The 21,767-nt window shown below is 42.5% G+C and overlaps 2 protein-coding genes and 1 long non-coding RNA gene across 7 annotated transcripts in view; 2 read left to right on the top strand and 1 right to left on the bottom strand.

Annotated features, from left to right (window-relative positions):
* Positions 1 to 9,291, top strand: part of ITGA6 (integrin subunit alpha 6) — an 83,212-nt gene extending 73,921 nt beyond the window's left edge. For 2 of the 3 annotated variants that reach the window (XM_089916662.1, XM_022570040.2), the window contains one exon: positions 693 to 9,291. In XM_089916662.1, the coding sequence (XP_089772788.1) occupies positions 693 to 854 (162 nt within the window). In that variant the 3' untranslated portion in view covers positions 855 to 9,291. The remainder of the gene's footprint in view (positions 1 to 692) is intronic. The other variant, XM_022570041.2, reaches the window with a different exon arrangement.
* Positions 1 to 17,211, bottom strand: part of LOC149748570 (uncharacterized) — a 46,820-nt gene extending 29,609 nt beyond the window's left edge. For all 3 annotated transcript variants that reach the window (XR_016394135.1, XR_016394137.1, XR_016394136.1), the window contains exon 1: positions 17,126 to 17,211. This is a non-coding gene — a long non-coding RNA (uncharacterized LOC149748570). The remainder of the gene's footprint in view (positions 1 to 17,125) is intronic.
* Positions 16,933 to 21,767, top strand: part of PDK1 (pyruvate dehydrogenase kinase 1) — a 38,497-nt gene continuing 33,662 nt past the window's right edge. The window contains exons 1-2 of the mRNA XM_022570042.3: positions 16,933 to 17,235; positions 19,000 to 19,141. Coding sequence (XP_022425750.1) covers positions 17,034 to 17,235; positions 19,000 to 19,141 — 344 coding nt within the window. The 5' untranslated portion in view covers positions 16,933 to 17,033. The remainder of the gene's footprint in view (positions 17,236 to 18,999; positions 19,142 to 21,767) is intronic.

Genomic DNA, 21,767 nt, shown 5'->3' with positions numbered 1-21,767 from the left:
GATGCTCTGAAATTCAGTCAAGTGATAGTTTCCTCAAATTCCATGCAGTACATAAATGATTTTATTGCAGGACACAGTTACTACATGATTTATTAATGAAACAGCTTAGTTTTGAAGCTTTGTTTGGAAATCCAGGCAGTATAAATCACCTTCTAGCTATTGAGAGATAAGTACTGGAGCCTTGGAGGAGAGATTTCTTAAATTGACCCACTTCAAGTAGTAATTTATAAAATATTTGTGACCTGATTTCCATTTTGTTAGTGGAAGGGGGCATGAAATAATCTTTGGTGTATGGCCTTGGGAAAAAAATGTGTTCTTGAAACATGATGTTCTAATAATCTGAAAATTAGATCTTTTACGTACAGTATTGTGATTATAAAAAATGGAAGCACTGTTTCATAAGCTCTTCAACTGGTAGAGGCAACTAACATTGTTGTAAGATGGAAGGACAAGGTGGAAAAAGGGACTTTTCTTCCAGTTTTACAGCTGTTCTCTTCCGTTTATCCCCACCGGCTGTTATCATTTCTTTTTGACCTATTGGTTCCTTCTTAAAAGAAAACCATGTGTTTTATTCTTTGTCCAAGTCCAAAGTTAGGCATAGGTGAACAGAAAGCTTAGACATTGCCATCTAGTGGACATGCTCTTGTTGGAATTATTTAATTTGTTTCTGTGTCTTTCTCCCCTGCCTCCAGTGTGGATTCTTTAAACGCTCTAGGTACGACGATAGTGTTCCCCGATACCATGCTGTAAGGATCCGGAAAGAGGAGCGAGAGATCCAAGATGAAAAATATAATGATAACCTTGAAAAAAAACAGTGGATCACAAGGTGGAATGAAAATGAAAGCTACTCCTAGGGGGGCCAAAAAAGCTTCACAGTACCCAAACTGCTTTTTGTTTTCCCCAACCCAGAAATTCAAATGGATTGAAAAGCCTGTTCAATACCTGAATACAGATTTCAGACAGATTACACACAGTACAAGCCTACAGTTTTAACTGTGGACATTGTTATGTAGCCTGAGGCTCCTGTTTTGCACGGCCAATTTGAAGGCTGTTGGAATGGATTTTTCTTTAAACTGCCTTAATTTAATGTTCCGGGTTGCCTTTGTTTTTGGTGTGACTGACTTACCTGTGCTGGGGAAGGACCTGCCACATCCTCTTGATGGTATAGCTGGAAGAAGCCACCACAACCACTGCACCAACAGAGTGACCATCCTGACCTCGGCACCACCTCTGCAAACGTTCTTCTCGCAGGACCAGAGAACCTGCAAGTCCACTGTCCTGTGTTACAAGACTATGCCGTCAGGGTAGCTGGGTTCAGTTTAAAGTGCTCCCATAAATTAAGTGTGCAATAGAAGGTGATGCTGCCATCCTGCCATCTTTTTCCATTTCCTAGATGTGTGAATACCTGCTCACACCAAATACACAGAGGTTTAATTCCCCTCTCACTAAAACACACAGGCATAACAGATTTGAATGCTAGTTATACTTATTTGTAGATGGTATTTATTTTTCTTTTTTACAAACCATTTTGTTAATTGACTAACAGGCCAAAGATTCTCCAGTTTACCCTTCAGGTTGGATTAAGCAATCAGAATTAGAACATGAGAGGTCGTTGGTCGGACCTAAATTATTGACTGCCTAAAGAAAACAGTAATTCTGTATAAATGTATCAGAGTTGTTATACTTTACAGATAAGTTTAAGTTATTAAAACATCTCCCTTCGTGGCAGCCCTTACCCCCTCCCTCCAGACCCAAAACATTTAAGAAATAGGATTTAACTGTAAGATGTTTAATTCTTAAAGACAGCAGGTATTTTTTAGTTTAGAGCCCTGTGTGATATTTCTGAATTTCATGCTATAACTTTCAGGAACTCTTGGAAATGATGGGATTGTTTGTTGGACTTTAGTGCAGTTTAGTCACTGCTGAAAATACTGTATATTCAGGACTTGAAAGAAACGGTGAGTACCTAGGGTGGACCCAAACCGATCCAGCGTAAGACTACTGAATACTTGATACCAAAAGTTAGAACATTGTGGCTTTGACATTTTTAAATGTTACTGGAAGCATTTAATCAGTGAGTTGATGTTCTGTTTTCTTGCTTTGTTTCCTCTCCTGTCTGCATCCCCCAAAAGACTTTGACTACTCTAAAAAAGAACTTTAAATTGTTTAATTTTAAAGATGAAGGGGAGGGAGGAGGAAGATATTATTATATAAAGAACTTTAAATTGTTTAATTTTAAAGATGAAGGGGAGGGAGGAGGAAGATATTATTATATAATACATTCAATAGAGATTGAATAGATACGAAAACTAAATTTTAAAAAATCACTGTACTTCAAAATGTTAAGTTATATGGGGCGCAACAGCAAACAGGTGCTAATTTGTTTGGCTATAGTGTAAGCAGCATCTCAGAATCTTTTAAAAGAACAAAATACAGCTACGTGTGCCATTGTTGCTTTGGAGTTTGAATTTTTTTTTTTTTCCTTTCAGAAATGTTATGCCCTTAAGATACTAGTTGTACTTTGGAATTTTCAAAACAAAAATAGTTATATAAGTGATATTTTGTTTACAAAGATTTCTCTAAAACAGGTCATAACAGTGTTTAAAATCTCAGTTTCTTGCTTAGGTAACTTGCAACCTAGTGCACTGGCGTATAGGTTGCTCAGAAGCTGGTATTTTGAAAGTGTTTATAGACCTTTGTTATAAAAATGAATGTCCTAAAAGGTGGGCGGGGGGGGGGGGGGACAAGGGTGGTTCAACAACAAAAGCAGCAAGAATGTAGTGGTGTTTAAATTTATAGTTGTTAAAAATGTCATCTCAAGTCAAGTCACTGGTCTGTTTGCATTTGATACATTTTTATACTAACTAGCATTGTGAAATTATTTCATGATTAGAAAAATACCTGTGGATATTTGTATAAAAGTGTGAAATAAATTTTTTTATGAAACTGTTCATTGCTTAGTAACACAGCATTGTATATGTGAAATTATAAATAATGTGAATTGCCTTTCTTTTTATTTCATCAAACTAAACTGTAAAGTTTTTCGTGTTTTTATTTATATGGGACACTAAGAATAATCTCACATCAGCCCCCCCCAAAATGCAATGTAAATGTGATGGATGGGGTTTTTTTCCCCCCTTTTGGCTCTACTGTTCAGTTGAGGATATTTTCAAAAGAAAATGATCTTAAAGGTGGTTTGTTCAAGATACCTACAAATTGGGAGATGTCTGTATGTGTTGATTCATTTGCTTCAAAGGCTTACGATGCGTCATTTAGCAATGATACCATGGCATGAAGCGAAAAGTTCTTATGGCTAAGTTGCTTTCTTCTTAGAATACACTTTGGATGTGAGAGCAGGCCAGCTGTGACACGACTCATCATACTGGTCACCAAGGACTGATTTGGCAGAATTGACAGGTCAGAAAATATTTTCTTCACCAATGGATTTCGTTTAAATTTAAGCAATTTTATGAAACTTCTCTAGCTGGATTATCACAATTTAATAAATATAAGGTATGTATATAGCGCCCAGATAATATAGCATGCCCTGGCCTGAATAAATTTCCAATCTAAAATGTATTATATGCCCAGGCTCTTAGGTAATAGTTTTCCATTGAACTTGGTGTAACGTGTTAAGTCTTAGCTTTCTTAGTTCTTGGAAGATCAGACAGATGTTATCACCCAAAGAAATGAGTGATTGGCACTCCTTAATGATAGGCCAGTGGCTGTGACCCTTTATTAGCCACAGTCCTATGGGTGTACCCAGTTTAAATCACTGCAATAATGTATAATCAACATAACTGTTAAGAGTGTCAGTAACTGTGGTTTGGCTAGGGCTATGGCATAAATGCTCTTGGCTGGAGGTCATTGGCAGTGCTTTATATGACTCCTGTGATTCTATTCGCTTCTCCCCCTCTCATAAAATACAGGGATGCCTAGGAGTGATAGTGGTATTATACAGGGGATCCTTGGACCCGTCTGCAAACACTGACGTGTCATTGCCACAACCTCGCAGTGTGTCATGCACAGTCATGGCTTATGATATGCCCTTGTGGTTCAGAATATTCTAGAATGTGGGGTAGATGTCAGTGGGGAATGCTTTCAGTTGTCCAGACCAGGGAAGTAAGGATAAGTTCTAGCCTTCTACCCTAAATGAAAACATCTTAATAAGCTCATCTCTAGTACCCTAGCCCACAGAAGGACAATGTGGGAAGACAGGCTGGGACTGACGGACTGTTTTGTTTTAAAGGAGGAAAGAGTGGAATGCTGTAGGTGACTGGCTTCCACATAAGTACATCCCCAGAGCTGAGAAAACAGGAATGTGGAAGGGTTGTTTGATCAGCTTGGGTAGCATGAAGTAAATGATTAAAGGCAGTTCCTCGAGACCAAAGGATGGGTGGTCCATCCTTTGGTTGGACTTCCGTGGTCCAACCACGTGCACTGAGCTTCAAAGAGATGGAGAAAATGAACTGAAGAATGATTTCAGAAGAGTGGCTATTGCAGAGAAGCTAGTGGGCATCTGTTCCTCCACTAGTTCCTGATTATGGTCAAATGGCGAGTAACAGTTTTCTTTCTCTTGTACCTTAAAAAACAGGTTTTGCTGACTCTGACCCAGCTGTTAGATTGTGAGAGTGCTGTGTGCTAGTGGCTGAGGCCAGGTCTGCAGAGGTGTCACCAACAGACCCATCTAGGAGGGAAGTGTTATAAAGGGATTCCTGGTTAAATCCTCTATGGGTAAGTGAACTGTAAAACACAAGTCAGAGTGAGAAAACTTGTCTAGCACAGTGCAAGCCACAAAGGGAAAAGCTAACCAGGTATTGGCGATGGCTATACTGGTATGAAGGAAAACAAGTGCGATTTTTGTAGCAGTCAGCCAAGCTTAAGTGCCTCAATCTCTTTGCCTTGACCCTGGAGCCATCTCTCTGTCAGGCTGCCTGTGCCGGGGTCATGGAAATAAGCAGAGACATACCGTATTAGCAGAGGTTAGATAATATTTCTCACACACTATTCATCCTTCGAGAACATCCCCAAGAAATCTCAAACTACAGGGACAGAGTGTGCTTCTTTTACTATCTCGAAGCCTAGCAGATAAATATTCAGTTCAACAATAACCAGTAGATAGATTTAAGTGAGATTTAAGATCCTGTTATTGTCACTGTAACAGATCCTGTGATTGTAATATGGAGATGGTTAGGTGTGGTTTCATCATTTTTTTCCCAATTAGAAATAAAATTTCTAGGATGGTACTAGGCTCTGGGGATACACGTACAAATAAGACATGGGCTCTGACCTTTTATTGGAAGCTCATCTAAAATAACAGATGGTACTGACGAACACAGGTAAATTTACATAAGTAGCAGATTAAAAATCTTGCATCAAGGTATGAACGGTTGACACATAAGGTCAGTACCTGGTCCTGCATGGGTAGAACTTGCCTCCAGAACAAACCCCATTCCTGGAAAATTGGAAGTAGTCATTCTCAATCTGGGCTGCCTATTTGAATTCCTAAGAAACATTTTTTAAAAGTCCCAGTGCCCAGACCTCATGTTAGACTGACTTTATCAGAATCTCAGAGGGTGGGACCCCAGGCATTAGTGCTATTTAAGGCTCCCCAGGTGACACAAAGTGTAGCTCAGGTTGAGAGCTGCTATAGAGGTCGTTGGACGGCCTGAATATTTACGGCAAGGGGTCCGCCCTCTATGTGGAAATGCCTTATCTCTGTGTGTGATGCTTCCAAGTAATGAGAGCTTGGAAGCTAGAGGCATATTTGCCATAAAGTAGGAGGTGATTGAACAAGAGTGAGGTTGCAGTCAGACTGCCAGGGTATGAATTAGCTTCCCCTCTTAGAAATATAACCCCGGCGAGTGACTGACCTGTCTGTGCCCCAGTTTCTCCATTTGTAAAGTAAGATTGATATTAGTACCTATCTCGTGGATTTTTATAAGGAATAAATGAGATGATCAGAAAGTGCTCAATAAATGTTAGATTTTTTTTTTTTTTTTTTTTTTGCGGTACGCGGGCCTCTCACTGTTGTGGCCTCTCCCGTTGCGGAGCACAGGCTCCAGATGCGCAGGCTCAGCTGCCATGGCTCACGGGCCCAGCCGCTCCGCGGCATGTGGGATCTTCCCGGACCGGGGCACGAACCCGTGTCCCCTGCATCGGCAGGCGGACTCTCAACCACTGCGCCACCAGGGAAGCCCAAATGTTAGCTATTTTTATAATCACATTTGTTACGTAGATTCATAAAATGTTAAAATAGGAAGGAAGCATGGAAATCTAGTTCTACTTCCTCATTTTACAGATGGGGAAACATAGTTTAACTGTCACTGACCTTTCGTTTCCTCACTCTTCAAGGTCTATCATACCCTGTGATTTACCTGTTACAGCTATAATCTGCAAGTCCAAGTACCCGTAACTAACTAAAAAATACTGGGAGCCTAACTCTTCAACTGCTTATCAACGTAGGTCATTTTGTACAACAAGAGTGACCTTGCTTCTGTGTTCAATTGTTTCAAGCCCTTAATACAATGACCAGAATGCGGGTTGGGGTGGGAGCATGCACACAAAGTCAGTCTGTAGGCATCTTGAAATTGCTATGTACTGATTCTTCTTGATTTTTTTTTTTTTTCTGAAATGGAAGAGCGTAAAAAGAAAGGATTATTTTTTTGGGAACCCTTCCTCAGTTCTTCACCCACACTATTGATTCTTTGGTTTCCTGTAATGGGAAGGCATGTTGTAGCTTTGTTGCTTATACCTTTACTGCTATGCAGAAGAGGATGTGCTCACAGAGCCCATCTCGTGCTTGAGTTACATCACTTACATTAGACCAAGTCTGTCATTGGAAGGACAGTTGGAACAACTCCCATTTCTCCCTCGCACATGTCACAATGCATCGACTGAAAGACCTTGTTAAAGTCCAAAAAAAAGGCACTTTTCCCTAGGAAAACTGGAGGTCTGTTTGATTCTATGGTGTCATCAAATTGCTGATGGAACAACTTCTAGGGTGCTTACCAAACTGAGAAAGCCACCCTGGTTCGGAAGTCTTAAATCAACAAGGTGGTTAAGAGCCGTCCTCATCACACTTTCACATGCCTGAGCATCACCTAGGGATCTTAAGATGCAGGTGCTGCCTCAGACAGCCTGGAAAAGAGCCTGAGAGCCAACATTTCTAACGAGCTCCAGGTGCTGCAATGCTGTTGGTCCACAGATTACACGTTGGGCAGCAAGGGTCTATGGAGCCGACCTTCATTCAAGGTTCAGGTTACTTCTCTGCCACTTCCTACTTGTGTGACCTTGGGCAAGTTTACTTACCCCCAATGGTTTAATTTCCTCATCTATAAAACAGTATATGGAGTAAACAGTATTATAACCTAGGAGGCCTCTAGGAAATAGACACCAATCTACTCACTTTATACAATTTCCAACCCCCTAACATCCTCAGACTTGTGGATAAGGAGCAATCAGGGCACATTTTAGTATTTGTTATATGTGAGTCTATAGGTTTCACTGTCTTGACAGGATAGATAACATTCGTTTTAGGCTACTCTTATGGGTCATGCCTTCAAGACACCTGCCCTGCTAGAAGCAAAATCCCGTTACAGTGAATCCCATTACAACGGAATGGGGAGCAATCCGCCAGTTCTGGTGGCTGACCCACAGAAGCAATGATATGTTGGTCTGGTTATAGTGACTTCTCTAAATCAGTAACAAAACAAAAAGACTGAAGTAAGGGTCAGGCTAAGAGTTAAGTTTTTGAATTTGACATTTCCTTTCTCAAGCAGCAACAATTCTTCAGTTTCCCTTTGCCTGTTGCCACCACAAACAACCCAACTACTCCTGCCAGAAAACAAATGAATAAGATGCCTAAGACCATTGTGGTAGATACCTATGGATTGGCTTGCCCCACCTCTATTCCACCCTTCTTCTAGTTAGAAGGGCTGGAAAGCTAAAAATACTTTTCCAGACTCCCTTACAGCTAGGGATTTTGCACGTGAATTAGAGTCTATGAATTATATTCCTTCATTTGAGATCTGCAAGGTGGACTCAGTGGGTGTTTCTACAGGCAGACACGGTTGTGGAGGTTCAGTGTTGAGTGTCTTCTAGCTTTAAGTATCAGAAAGGATTGACTGGTGGTGGTCTCTTTTCTGCTGTTTTCGACCGTGGATTGCAGCTACAAGTATTTGTCTTCTCCTCAATTTCCAGAAATCCCCAGATGCGTCATTGTTCTAGAAATTATCCTCAGAGGCCCAGGCTAGAGCCTACTTTAGTCTATTTTGTATACATGTAATTTCCTGAATTAATTCCCTTCATGCCAGCAATATCTAGAACGATTTCTATTTTTATGCCCTGAATTCCGACTGATATGGTCACTCACCCAAAGAAAATGGTAAAAGATCTAGGAAACTAAAAGAAAATACATAGAGGGGATGTAACTGCCTTCTTCTAGCTAATGCTGGATTGAAAATACTTTTATTCCTTTTAAGATCAACCTGATTCTCCAAGATATACGTCACATCAAGGTGAATCTTGTTTCTTTTTTCTAAATCTCCTCTAAAAGAGGGTAGAAATGTGTATGCACATTATCTGACCTAAATAATCTGGAAATGAAGGGAATAAAAATAGAGAAAAAAATCATTATTCTGTGAGAGAATGTCACATTTCATGGATTGAATGTCTCCATTAAATCGCAGTGTTTCATAAGAAAACACAATACCAGTCTGCAGAACATGGAAAATAATGTGTTGTTTCTTTACCTGCCCAGCATCCCTTCAGATGAAAGAATCTGCTGTTTCCCTTTCTTCTAATTCAGTCCCTGATGTTGGATAGGTATAGGTGTGTGTGTACCACCACCTCTCCACACCTACTTCCAGTTTCCAGGGCTGGAAACATGGCCCCAGCCTGGCCAGAGTCAATCCTAGTGTTTTTCTAGAGCAATGAGGGGTGCTCACTAGTGAGCTTTTGCCCATCAGGGACTAAAGCCTGCTGCTACTCTGTCCATCTCTAAAATAATGCAGGGAGTCAGCCTTGTGAAGCTTCACAAGAAACCCAACACCAAGAATAGCAGAGCTGAAATATGGGAGGAAGAAAGAGGAAGAGAAGGGCAGGACACACTGATGCTTTGGATGTACCACTCGAAGAGTTTTTCAGTGACTTAAGAAAAAAATGGTCTTTTATTTAAGGAAGTTTGAACTAGGTTTTCTGTACTTGAGTCTGCAAGAGTCCTGCTTAATACAAAGTAAAATCCGTCAACCCTAACGCATCTCTAGAAGGATTATCAAAAGAAGACGTGGTTATTCTGAATTTCCTTTCCTTAGATGGTTTATCCAGTGAGCTTCTCCCACCTTTCCCTTTAGCTTCAAGCACACTATACCTCCTGCTTCACACACACACAAAATGCAAATTATTGTATAAGGATTTTCTCAATTTCCTGACTAGATTTGAGCCCTGGTCTGATTTAACACACGATGTTCTCTCCACTAGGCTATACGGCCTCAGCATTCTCTGTTAAAATAACTGCTTCATTGGTCAGTGCCTATGCCACAGAAAGAGAAATGGCTGTAATCATTAGTAAGAGTGAGCAACTTAGCCAAGGTTACACATTTAGAAAGTGGCGGAGCCTTGATTCCAGCCCAGGTCTGCCCATATCAATTCCACACATTTCTTAAACATACTGATAACGCATCCCAATCAAAGATGTGTCCCTCCTCCCATCTAAGGCAACACTTCCAGTCCTCCAGGACCCTATTCAGGCACTTAAGTTCTCCCTCTTCTTTATATCCAGCTTGCTTCATAAGTTTCTCACCTCCAGCAGTTAGACATACTCAAGACTTTCCCATTGTAAAATATATAAATAAACCAACTCCACAGTGGTCCTTCCCAATGACTGTATTTATTTACAAGTAGAGTTATTATTTACAAGTAGAGTTATCATCTCTACTTCCTCATCACTGTTCTCATGCAGCCACTTGTTCCAAAGCCACCACCAACTTTTTGGTTATTAAGTCTAAAGCATACTTCTCAGTTCTCATTTTACTTGACTGCTGGAGAATATTTAACAATATCGAATGCTCCCTTATTTTTGAAAGCGCTTTTTCTTTGGCTTCCACTATTGTTATGCCTTAAATATTTTTGCTGTGAGAGACTGTCTCTGGCTTCCTGTACCCTCCCCAGGTGATCTCAATTCCAATTACCAGTTGCATTAGAGACAGTTTGTCTCCTGATATTCCTCCTAGTAAGAATTTTAAAAGGTCGCCAATGACAATGCTTTCTTATCCCTTAAAATTTTATCTTAGTAACAGCTCTAGATACATTTAGACAGATTTTAATCATATTCCTTGTACATATAATAATAGGAAAAAGTAAGTGAAATAAATTAAGATTCTCCAAGAACTTCTTTATATTATAACCTTCTTTATATTAACCTTTAGCTCAGAATAATGTCTTTTCCAAAAAATAACTATTGTGATGCAGCATTTGTTTTTGGGTTTTTTTTGCGGTACGCGGGCCTCTCACTGTCGTGGCCTCTCCCGTCGCGGAGCACAGGCTCCGGACGCGCAGGCTCAGCGGCCATGGCTCACGGGCCCAGCCGCTCCGCGGCATGTGGGATCTTCCCGGACCGGGGCACGAACCCGTGTCCCCTGCACCGGCAGGCGGACTCTCAACCACTGCGCCACCAGGGAAGCCCTGCAGCATTTCTTAAGAGGGCGCTTCAGTGTTCAGGATTTTCTTCCAGACAGCTGATACCCAGTCTCCAAGTTTTGATGATCAAAAACATAGGCAATGTCAACACCTGTTCTGATGGGAATTGTAAGACCTTATTGATTTGTGAAGTGTTAAAATGTGAAAAAAAAAATCTAAGCATCAGTGAAATATGGCAACTCACATTGTTCTGAAGAGGACATGGCTGTAGATCCAAGCTCTTTACAGAATCTTAAGTTATAGTTTCCTGACAGACAGTGGGGGCACCTCCACAGGCAGAACAAATGGAAAAGGACCTTTTGAAAAAGCCTTTCAGTTGATCTCCTGAGAGTGGAGGAGGGGGCTGGACAGGACAGTGTCCAGGAAGCAAAAGACTCGCGCCTCGGCCTTAACTCTGTGCCTTGCCCGCGGTTATTTGCAAGTTGAGGTGATGACTGTAGCCAGCTATGTGTTTTGAGGGAATCATAGCAGTCATAATCCAAAGTCTCACGTAATGACCTTTTCACTGAATTGTGAATGAATGAAGGCCAACAAGCTTAAGGATTTTCTGTTTTGTTTCTTGCAGTAGCAATGATTGGTTTTTTTGAGGCTCATGATGGGAGGAGTCACATTAACATCTTTTTTTTTTTTAGGGCCTCTGAAGGTCCTAATCTCAGCCTCCATACAACACACACACACACTAGTTTATTATTGTTATAGCCTGTAGCACTCTCTGAGATAATCTTATATATTTATTCTCTGTCTCTTCCCCTTATCATGGAAGCCCCATGACAGCAGGGACCTGGATGTCTTGTACATTGCTGTATCCCCAGAACTTAAACTAGTTCCTGCCCAGGACACAGCATGTCTAAAGAAACATTTACAGAATGAGTGAACCCCAGAACTAGGCAGCTAGAAACCTAAGAAGGAAAGAAATGAAAGAAATAAAGGGAAATTGGTGGTGAAACTAGAAATTTGGATGCCCTCCCCCCCAACAAAATTTTAAAGGGAACAACTTGAACTGTGCTGATGGCATATATAATTCAGACATCAGCAGACTTCTTGCCCCCAGAATTAGCTCAAATGGCAAATTCCAGTTTGTCCAGGTCCAGAGTTCTGTCAGGTCTGTAAACTCTTAGGGGTTTTCGACCTCAGAGTCCCCTTCAACCTGACCACTGCTTAGGCTCCTCAAGTGCAAATGCTGCCCCCAATTCTCATGCAAAATTCACCCCTTTCACCAATTTGCACAAAGGCACAAAAGACCCAGTCTCAACCATCTTTTTCTTTTTCTAGTGAGCTTTACTGAGGGTTCAGGGAGCGCTCTCATTGTGAAACAGCCTTTGCAAATGCCACCTCCCCTCCTCCTGAGCTCTGCAGAGTGGATTCCTCTCCTAGCTTCCTGCAGGGCTGTTCTGTTACTCGTTCCCTGGGGATCTCCCTCTCAACTCGAGCAGCATATCAAATACCTACGCCAGATAAATACGGGGATTTCTCTAAAACAAGTCCTGGTGAACAGGATGGCCTCCACATCACTGCACAGGTAATCACTTGAATGACGGTCCTTCTTAAAGAAAGAAGGCAAATGTAGGTAGGGGAAAATCATGCCTCAGTGAAATACCATGCATTAATCAGAGCACAGCTTCTTAGGGTGTCTGATTCTGACTCACTGCCTTTGAGCTATTTATAACTATGTAAATAGTAGGTAACTGATAATGCAAATAATTCTTGCCTATATCCATGCAAATACGTTCTGTCTGGTGGAGGTGGAGGTGGAGGGTTCCGGACTCCTAAGGGGAAAAGCCAGTTTTACAGCCCTTTACAAATTCGTTTCTGTAATCCTATTTTTTGGCTTCTCCTTTGAACTGGTTGTAATACTTTTTCTGATTCCCTCATTTAATGAATGTGTTAATTAAAATTTGGGTGTGTTCATTTTATTTTTTCAGCTTTATTGAAGTATAATTGATAAAATCATAAGATGTTAAACGTACACAATGTGATGATGTGTTCATTTTGTAGTTGCATGAAAGTCATGCTTTTTATCTTTTGTTTGGAAGTTACCTTTGTAAAGCATCAGGGTTCTGGGACAGGAAATGGTAGCATACCCAAAGGGGAAACAGAAGAGTGTGTGAAGGGACTCTTTACAGAGGTGTGGGCAGAGTAAAGAGACAGGGATCGTGAAGCACCCCCAATTAACAGGAGAAGGAAACTGGTACCACCTCTAGGGCTCACTGGGCATGGGGAGGGAGCTGTGGCCACACTTAAGAGGGACGCAAATAATGGCCCAGCAGGAAGGGGCAGGAAAATAAATAGTCATAACTTTCCTCTTGTCCTCTGAGCCCCATGAAGCCAGAGGGTAAAGGAGACAGGGTGAACATAGTCCAGTTTGTTTCCATGATTTTCATTCAAATCAGTCCAACAAGAATCAAAATCTCAGTGAATTTAGAGAATCCCGCCCAAGTCTGCTATAAAGGTTTTTATAGAGCCTTACATTACAGTTATACTTTATATGTACATAGTTAAATAATATAGCCCTTTGGTAAAAGTTCGTAAAAGAGATACCACCCTTTGATCACTTTCTACCTTTGATCCCGTATCTTACAGTCTTATGCTTATATTGCTCCCTCTGAAATATTTTTACTATAGTCTTAACAACCGTCATGTTAACAGATACCTGAAAAAAATCTAATGTTCTCTCCAGTTTCTGGACCCTAAGCCTCTGACCAAGAAGTGAAAAGTTGATGTAATTTTAAATCTATTTTTATATACTCATTCTCTGTATATTGGGTGGAAGCTTGGTGAATATACTTTGGAGAAAAGAAAAGCTGGATTGGTTTCTGGGTGAAAGAACCTTGATATGATAAATCTCAAGCTTTCTGCCCGGCCTTTGTGCTTTCACACAAGTTAATGTTCAGCTGAGCACCTCGACATGCTCCGGTGGAAAACAGCACAGTTGCAAATCAGGGCCGAGGAAGCTGAATAAAACTGTGCGTGATAGTGTGAGAAGAATTTAGAGCTCAAGGAGTGATCTGGAAGGAAGGGGAGAAGGAGGAAGGCAGAACGACTGGAGGCTGCAGCAGAATCACAGAGTAGTTGAGGGGCTATTTTAAGGATGGCTAATATTCCACTGTAAATTGTTTTCTACCAAATCTTTGGTAAAGTTGGCTTCATGCAAAACATGTATGTGAGTGGTTCTGATCAAACCGTAATAAGGAAATAACTTTAAAAAACCACCAGTAATGATAAAAAAAAAAAATAGAGGGCATTTGAGTGTTTAGTATGCCCTGGGCATTGTGCTAACACAGATGGCTAAACTATCTAGGTTACAGTCACCCCCAGTGAGACAGATATTATACCCCCTTTTTAGGTAAGGAGGCTGAGGCTCAGAGAGGTTAAGTAACTCACCCAAGGCCACATAGCCAGTTCACGAAAGAGCCAGGATTTGACACCAGAATCCAGTCTCGTTTCATAGCACCACATTGCTTCCTAATCATCCTCCCCACAGTGTCCTTAGAAAGCTGTCCTCCAGACTCTAACAGTCATTGACAAGAACCCCCTCCTCCTCTAAGGTTGCGCATTTCACAGTCAAAGGGCTGTAACCAAAGTTTTTCCACGTGTGAGTCAGATCTGGCTCCCTACAGTTTCCACCCACAAGTCTTCCATCTGCTGCCTGGGCCACTCAGAACAAACCTAATCTTTCTTTTATGGAGCAGGCTAATATTTGAAGACAACGTGTAAAATTCTTCTACCATGTTGGACTTTGCATTATATGCTTTGTAAAAGCAGGCATATGTGAAAGGGATCCTATCTGAAATGCACATGGCTTTATTCCCAGCCACCTAGAACATGACCTGGTACCTAGGCATTCAACAAATATTCATAGAATGGATGAAGGAAGGCCACATTTGGAGGGTACAGAGTATGGCTGATGGGGCAGCAAACATATAAAAGAGATACCACCCTCTGATTACTTTCTCTACATATCTCATAGTCATGTTCATACTGCTTCCTCTAAGATATTGTCACCAAAATCATAACAACAACCATTTTAACAGATACCTGAAAGAATTATTAGAGGCACCACTTTTGGAAAATATGTTTGCTGCTTCCACCCCATCCCCTCAACCGCCTACACTTGTTTCCAAGTGGTCAATGTTCTCCCTCAAGCTAAACCTGTGGGATAATGAAAGCAAGGGCAGTCAACAGATCCCTTAAACTATAACTTGCTTAATCAATCATATGTAACCTGCCTTCACTGATCAAACCTACCTTAACTGTTCCTACAGATTGCACACCCTTCAAGCTTCACATAGCTTAGACAATATATCACAAGACTCCTTTAACCGCCCCCTATAGATAACACCTCTGACGTATGGATCACTATAGTAACGGTTTCAAAAGTTGTTTTTCAGGAACGTGGAGCTAGTCTTGCCCAGTTCATATTGGTCGAGACCACCAACTATTCAACTGGGCCTTCTGCAGTGTTGGATAGATGACCTTTTGACATCAGAAGGCCAAAACACTCCACCCTCAGATCACACTAACCCCTCCATTTTCTGAACAAGCATCCCATGAAAAAGCACGTAGCTCAGTTGCGCATGCACAGAACACGGGTTACTTCACCACCTTACCTCCATTCACCTTTCTCCAGGCCTCAGACCACCCTACTTCTTTTTTTTTTTTTGCGGTATGCGGGCCTCTCACCAATGTGGCCTCTCCCGTTGCGGAGCACAGGCTCCGGACGCGCAGGATCAGCGGCCACGGCTGGCTCACGGGCCCAGCCACTCCGCGGCATGTGGGATCTTCCCGGACCGAGGCACGAACCCGTGTCCCCTGCATCGGCAGGCGGACTCTCAACCACTGCACCACCAGGGAAGCCCCATTCTTTTTTTAAAAATAAATATATTTATTTATTTATGGCTGCGTTGGGTCTTTGTTACTGCGTACGGGCTTTCTCTAGTTGTGGAGAGTGGGGGCTATTCTTCGTTGCGGTGCATGGGCTCATTGCGGTGGCTTTTCTTGATGCAGAGCATGGGCTCTAGGTGCACTGGCTTCGGTAGTTGTGGCTCGTGGGCTCTAGAGCACAGACTCAGTAGTTGTGGCACACGGGCTTAGTTGCTCCGCGGCATGTGGGATCTTCCCGGACCAGGGATTGAACCCGTGACCCCTGCATTGGCAGGCGGATTCTTAACCACTGTGCCACCAGGGAAGTCCTCATCTCATTCTTTATACATATACTTTTATACAACTCAAGAACTGACCATATGGAGAAATGAATTATTCTATACCAGTAACTGCTGGATATATATACACATATATACATACATATATACGTATATATGTATATCTATACCTATAAAATTTTTATTGTATAATAAATTATACAATAAAATTGATAAACTACACACCCATGGAAAAGTATTTTTGTTGCATCTAGGACATTATAAAGAACTGTGGTTCGATAATATGGGGAAGTAGCAGTGGAGAGAAGGGACAGTGGTAATTTTCACTGTGACTCAGCCTTTGCAACTCTAAGGGATTGAATCAAAATTAGAAATTCTGTAGTCTTATATTATTACATTTAGTCTTATATTATATTTAGAAACCTGGAAAGGATGGGGCAACCAAACTGTGACGCTAAGAGGACAGAGAGAAGGGCAATCGGAATGGAGGGAGCCTTTTTTAATACACTGCTGCCCAGGCCGAGAATGCCTGTAGATAACGCTTCAAGTTGGGCTGCCAATTCTCTTCTCCTGGGACGGCGGTCGTTGTGCTATTATTTAGGGCCACACTCTGCAGTGATCACCATTCGTACTTTTGTCCCACTGTTTGGCAACGGTCTGCTCCTGAAACTCTTTGGGTCTCAGTTTCCTCCCCTGTAAAATATTGGGCTTGCATCACAGAGGAGGGTTTCTGGAACACGCTCACAGCAGGACACCGTGGCGCCTGGAAGCGGAGCCCTTGAGCCAGGCCCCGCCCTTGAGCCTTTCGGCTGAGGCTGGAAGGGCGGGGCAAGCAGGAAGGTGGGTTTTGTTCCCAAAGGGCGTGGGAGGGCGCACTACACAGCGCCGGGCCTCCAGGCGCACGCGCCCGCCCTGCCGCTCTCCGGGCCCCGCCCCGCGGCGCGTGGGGCCGGACTCTGACCCGGGGGCGGCCCGGCGCGCGCTCCCCGCCTCCTCCCCCCCAGGGCCCCGCCCAGCGGCGGGGGAGGGGCCGGGCTCCGGCGAAGGGGGCGGTGGCCGCGGCGGTGACAGCGGCTCCCCGCCCCCGAGGCCGCCACGTCCCTCACGTACTACCCGGACGAGCTGCGGAGCGGCGACCTGGCGCCCGGGGCTCCGGCTCCTCCGGCGGGGCTCAGCATGAGGCTGGCGCGGCTGCTGCGCGGAGCCGCCTCGGCCGGTCCTAGCCCCGGGCTGCGCGACGCCCGCCCCAGCGTCAGCCGCAGCCTCACCTCGGACTCGGGCTCCGGCCCGGCGCCTGAACGCGGCGTTCCAGGCCAAGTGGACTTCTACGCGCGCTTCTCACCGTCCCCGCTCTCCATGAAGCAGTTCCTGGACTTCGGTGAGTGCGGCCCGGACCTCGGGCCTTCCTGCGCAGCCCCAGTCGGGAGCTGCGGCCGCTGACCCCGGCCGGGCCCGGCCCGCGCGGACGCCCTCTTGTTTTCTGAGCGCCCCACTCAACGTCTCTCCCCGGGCGCCTTAGGCGCCTCCTTCCTTCCTCGCGGATGGATCTTTCTGCTCAGGTGCAGGGGCAGGCGAGATAACTGGAAGCGTGTGGGGTTTTTTTTTGCCGTGTATTGTTGAAAAACAAACCCGGGGCCGAGGGCGGAATGACCCGTCGCTTTTCAGCGCCCGTGTGCACCTCCGCGCTCGCAGCCTGGCCGTTTCGGAAGAGCGCAGCTCCGGTGGGAAGCGAGTGTGCTGACACCTCCGGGAGTCGCGTTGGGATTCTGCAGAGTGCTGATAAATGCTTAGTTTTGCATATGATGATTGCATAAAAGTGGGGAAGCAGGTTATAACTGGCCCAGTGTTTCAGAGAATGTTTTCCTTGCCACTGGCTTAGGAGTTTCCACCAATGGCACATTCATTTCGTCAACAACAAACTCTGGAGCACGTGTAAAGTGCGTGAGTACAATATGATGTGGGGTTTGTTTACCAAAGTGACTATCGACTTTCGCCTTCCTCGGATGGGTGCTTCCTGGTTTTCTCTAGAAAGGCTGCAGAGGAATTTCAAAGTCAGGCATTTAACTTTGCCTTCTCATATGGGGGCGCTAAGGGGAAACGGGGGAAACTAATAAAGTCAAAATTTTGAGTAGGCAAAGTTATCTTCTGCATTTTGAGTGCTGTTTGGTCACTAACGGATCACTAGTGGCTTGAAAGATACCACCATGGTATCTTTTGGTATCTTGAACTTGTGGTTTACAGTGGCAATTTTGTTTGGCTCGGAGCTCTTGGTTTTTGTTTTTACTTTAAAATGACTCTAGTGTGATTAAGGGTGAATTTGGCCTTGTTCCCAAGTATGCCATTAAACTTTCACAGGAAAATGTTTTAATACAATAATTCCTGCTATTGACAATCTAGTTTTTGCTAAGGATGTCTCTTGCTAAAACAGCAAGATTAAATCAGTGAGTTTAAAATGCATTACTGAAATAACAGGGCTTTTTAGTTTAACGTTAAATGAAACTGCTTGCCAAAGGAGATTCTACAGCTGTTCTGCTTAGCATCTTGAGATAGGAGTGGAGGAGGAAGCAGGTTGCTTTCCAGGAATCAAACAATTGAATAGGACCTGCTGGGGGAGAAGCTTGAAGATGGTTGCTGAGCAGGCATTGGTATTTTTTGCTTTCTGTTGCCTGAAAGACTCTTCTACATTTACTCTTTGCTTATGGCAATTAGTATAGTAGTTCTGCGTGGAATCAATGCATCTTGCTGTGAACATGTCAAAATTTCCACTGTTTCTTAGAGAGGTTCTTCTCATAAACCTAGAGTTAAGAAACAGATTTTTTTAATAATAGCAACAACAGGTTATATAGGATAGGTTTTTGCAGGTCCTACGTTAATTAGACCCTGTGACTTGCTTAGGCTTGCTTAGGTTGTCTTAGTTCTAAGATGGGAGATGTGAGTAATGGAGATAAGAAAGTATCCTCATTGCTGCTGTACAGTGTGGTTGGAAGGGTAGGAGTTGGAAGGTCATTCAGGCTATCTTGTCCCTTGCCTCCTCTTCCTTGCCCTGTCATATGGTGATGCTACCACTTGCCAAATAACTCCCTCTGTGTTTCTCCCTGCCTTATGGCCTCCACTTACTGCTGTTCCCACTGTTTGGTTTCAGGATCTGTGAATGCTTGTGAAAAGACCTCATTTATGTTTCTGCGGCAAGAGTTGCCTGTGAGATTGGCAAATATAATGAAAGAAATAAGTCTTCTTCCAGATAATCTTCTCAGGACACCATCAGTTCAATTGGTGCAAAGCTGGTAAGATTCCCTGTCTTGAGTTTGCAATTTCCATAGAGTTGTAGACTTTACCCGAAGTTAAAGCAAATACTTTTTTACTCTTCAGTGGAATCTTAAGGTAGTGGCAGCATTCCTCCTCCTTTGTTTGGATGTATCTGGGTTTATCCCCTGAATCCTGGACTGTACTACTTTTTGGTTTTGAAAAAAACAATCAGAACTGCACAGAAATACAAACACTATATTTCAGATTTGTGTTATTAAATCTGCAGGGATGTTATTTTATAATGTAATAAAAATATCTACTGTATGTTGATAGTTAGGGATTTATGTACATTACCTTTAATCCCTTCAATAACCCTGCCCAGTAGGCATGATTACCTCCATTTTATAGATGAGAAAACTGAGGTACCTACAGATTAAGTCCTTTGTCCAAGGCAGTACCAGTCGTGGTGGAGCTGGGATTCAAACTCAGATTTGTTTGTTTCTACTGCCCCATGCTGTGGTCAGATTAATAAAATGTATTAAAGGGTATAAATATTTTTTATAAACTGAATTTATTTTATTGAAGTATATTTTTATAAATCACAAAAGTTAAAATCTTTATTCTACCATTTAAAGACAATTAGAAGTTATTAGAATTGTGTAGAAACTATGATCTCTCCTTTAAAAAATGACAGTAGAGGTATTAGGAGTGTGCACACATATGTGGCCACCTGTGTACAGCCTTTCTTGTTAATGTTATTAAAAGTGTTATTCTCTTAAGCACTATAGATTTCAAACAAAAGAGTTTGCCAGATTTCAGTCTTAAATGGAAAAAATTGAGCTGCAAGACATTTCCCAATTATGATTTGTGGAGATCCTAGCTTTCCTGTTGTAGGCATTATAGTTTTGGAAGAAGCTGATCTAATGTCAGTTTTTTAAAATAAGTGAAAGAAGTATGACTGCTACATAAATGATAATTAGATGCCATGTAGTCCAAGAATGTAACAGAAATGTGGTTTAAGTAAGAGGAACTCTGATGGAAGGGGGACATACAATTTTCTATGGAGGCTTATTCCTGTTTTGTTTTGTTTTGTTTTGAATTCATTAAAAATAGAATATGCTGCATTTTGAAATCTTATCTGTGCCTAACACATTGTAAGTGTTGATAATTTGATGCCAAAAACTCGGCCTCTGTGCACTGGTGCCGAATCAAATCTTGAAGACGAGAGTTTTGGGAGAAGTAGGAAAGAATAGCTTATTGCTTTGCCAGGCAAAGCGGGACACAGCGGGCTCATGCCCTGAAAAACTGTGTCCCAACCCAGGGAGATTTGGTGATTGTAGCAGTGGTTCAAGGGCAGGATTTGCTGACAAGGACCAGGGTGTGTGCAGGGCCTGCAGTCCTTTCATCTGGCCTCAGGTGGTCTCCCGATGAGCTTCCTGAGGTTATCAAACTGTGACCTTCTCTGGATTAAAGAATGCTAACATATTCCATTTGTTGGGGGTTTTAGTTCTGTAAAAAAGCTCAAAGATATTGTTATGTATCTCACTTGAGGTGGAACCAGGACCTGCCCCAAGGCTGCACTGTTGTTTCTTGGCTGCTCCTGCCTTGTCTCTGCATCCCCTCCCTTCCCTGATTACCAGCTGTTTGGACCTGCCCTTTGGAACTCAGGGAAGGTTGTGGAGGCTGGAGTCTATTCCCTACAAACAAGAAACAGGGGACATGGAAAGGCTTCCATGCCCAGGAGCCCCACAGGGTCCTGCTTGGTTTCAGTATCTCTTGAATAAAGAGCGTAATTGTTCTTGCCAATAAAGAGAAAACTAAGTGTTAAGTCATAACAGTAGACATCAGAATCACTTGACTTTGGAATGTGTTGGCATGCAGTAAGGCACATTGCTTGTCAGAAACAACTTTCCAAACCAACATGTGGATTTACAGATTTTTAAAACACTTTCATTGCCCCTGGGTGCCTGCTAAGTTATGGCAGTTTTAGATCAAGCCAAAGCAGACCTTACACTACTGATGGTCATTGAATGGTAGGTGTTTTGGCTCTGGCGCTGCACTGCCACTGTGCTCCTCAGCATGACCTTCAGAGAGTCATTTGGCTTTTCCCTCATTTTGTTCCTTTACCAGGCGATTTGCTCCCTTGAATTGTTAGGTAAATTAAAAACCTGCATTTTCATGACTTTTGTGTTTTTATTCAGTTGTTTAAAAGAACCGCATGTTAGATTGTAAACTTTCAATAAACATCTGTTGACTGGACACAGACATCTAAAATTAAGTTTTTAAAGCAGAGGCATTTAAGTTAGACTCTTAGACCAAGGTAGGCTGGCATCCACATTTTACTGAGACTAAGACAAGTTAAGTCACTTGCCCAATATCACATAGCTATTGGTGACAGACTCAGTTCTCATAAGTCAGTATTTATACTGTAAGGTACAGTGGTAATTTTAAGAAATTTAAAAACTATCTTAGAGTATAGAACTTTAAAAAAAAAAAGTAGTAGGAAATCTTAAAATTCTTAAATCAAATTTAACCTAAGCTTTTAGGAGAAAACATGTACCTTCTTCTAATTATTGTCAGGCACTTTGCTTGAACGTGAATGGGTATAAAAATCCTACTTCAACCATAATTTGTTAAAAATTAATTAAAAATTAAGAAATGTTA

Source organism: Delphinapterus leucas, chromosome 8 (assembly GCF_059928025.1).
Source record: "Delphinapterus leucas isolate spDelLeu-1000000601 "Yukka" chromosome 8, BTC_Dleu_Yukka2, whole genome shotgun sequence".
NCBI lineage: Eukaryota > Metazoa > Chordata > Mammalia > Artiodactyla > Monodontidae > Delphinapterus > Delphinapterus leucas.
The sequence above is the reverse complement of the archived record's forward strand: the minus strand, read 5'-3'. Positions and strand labels throughout refer to the sequence as shown.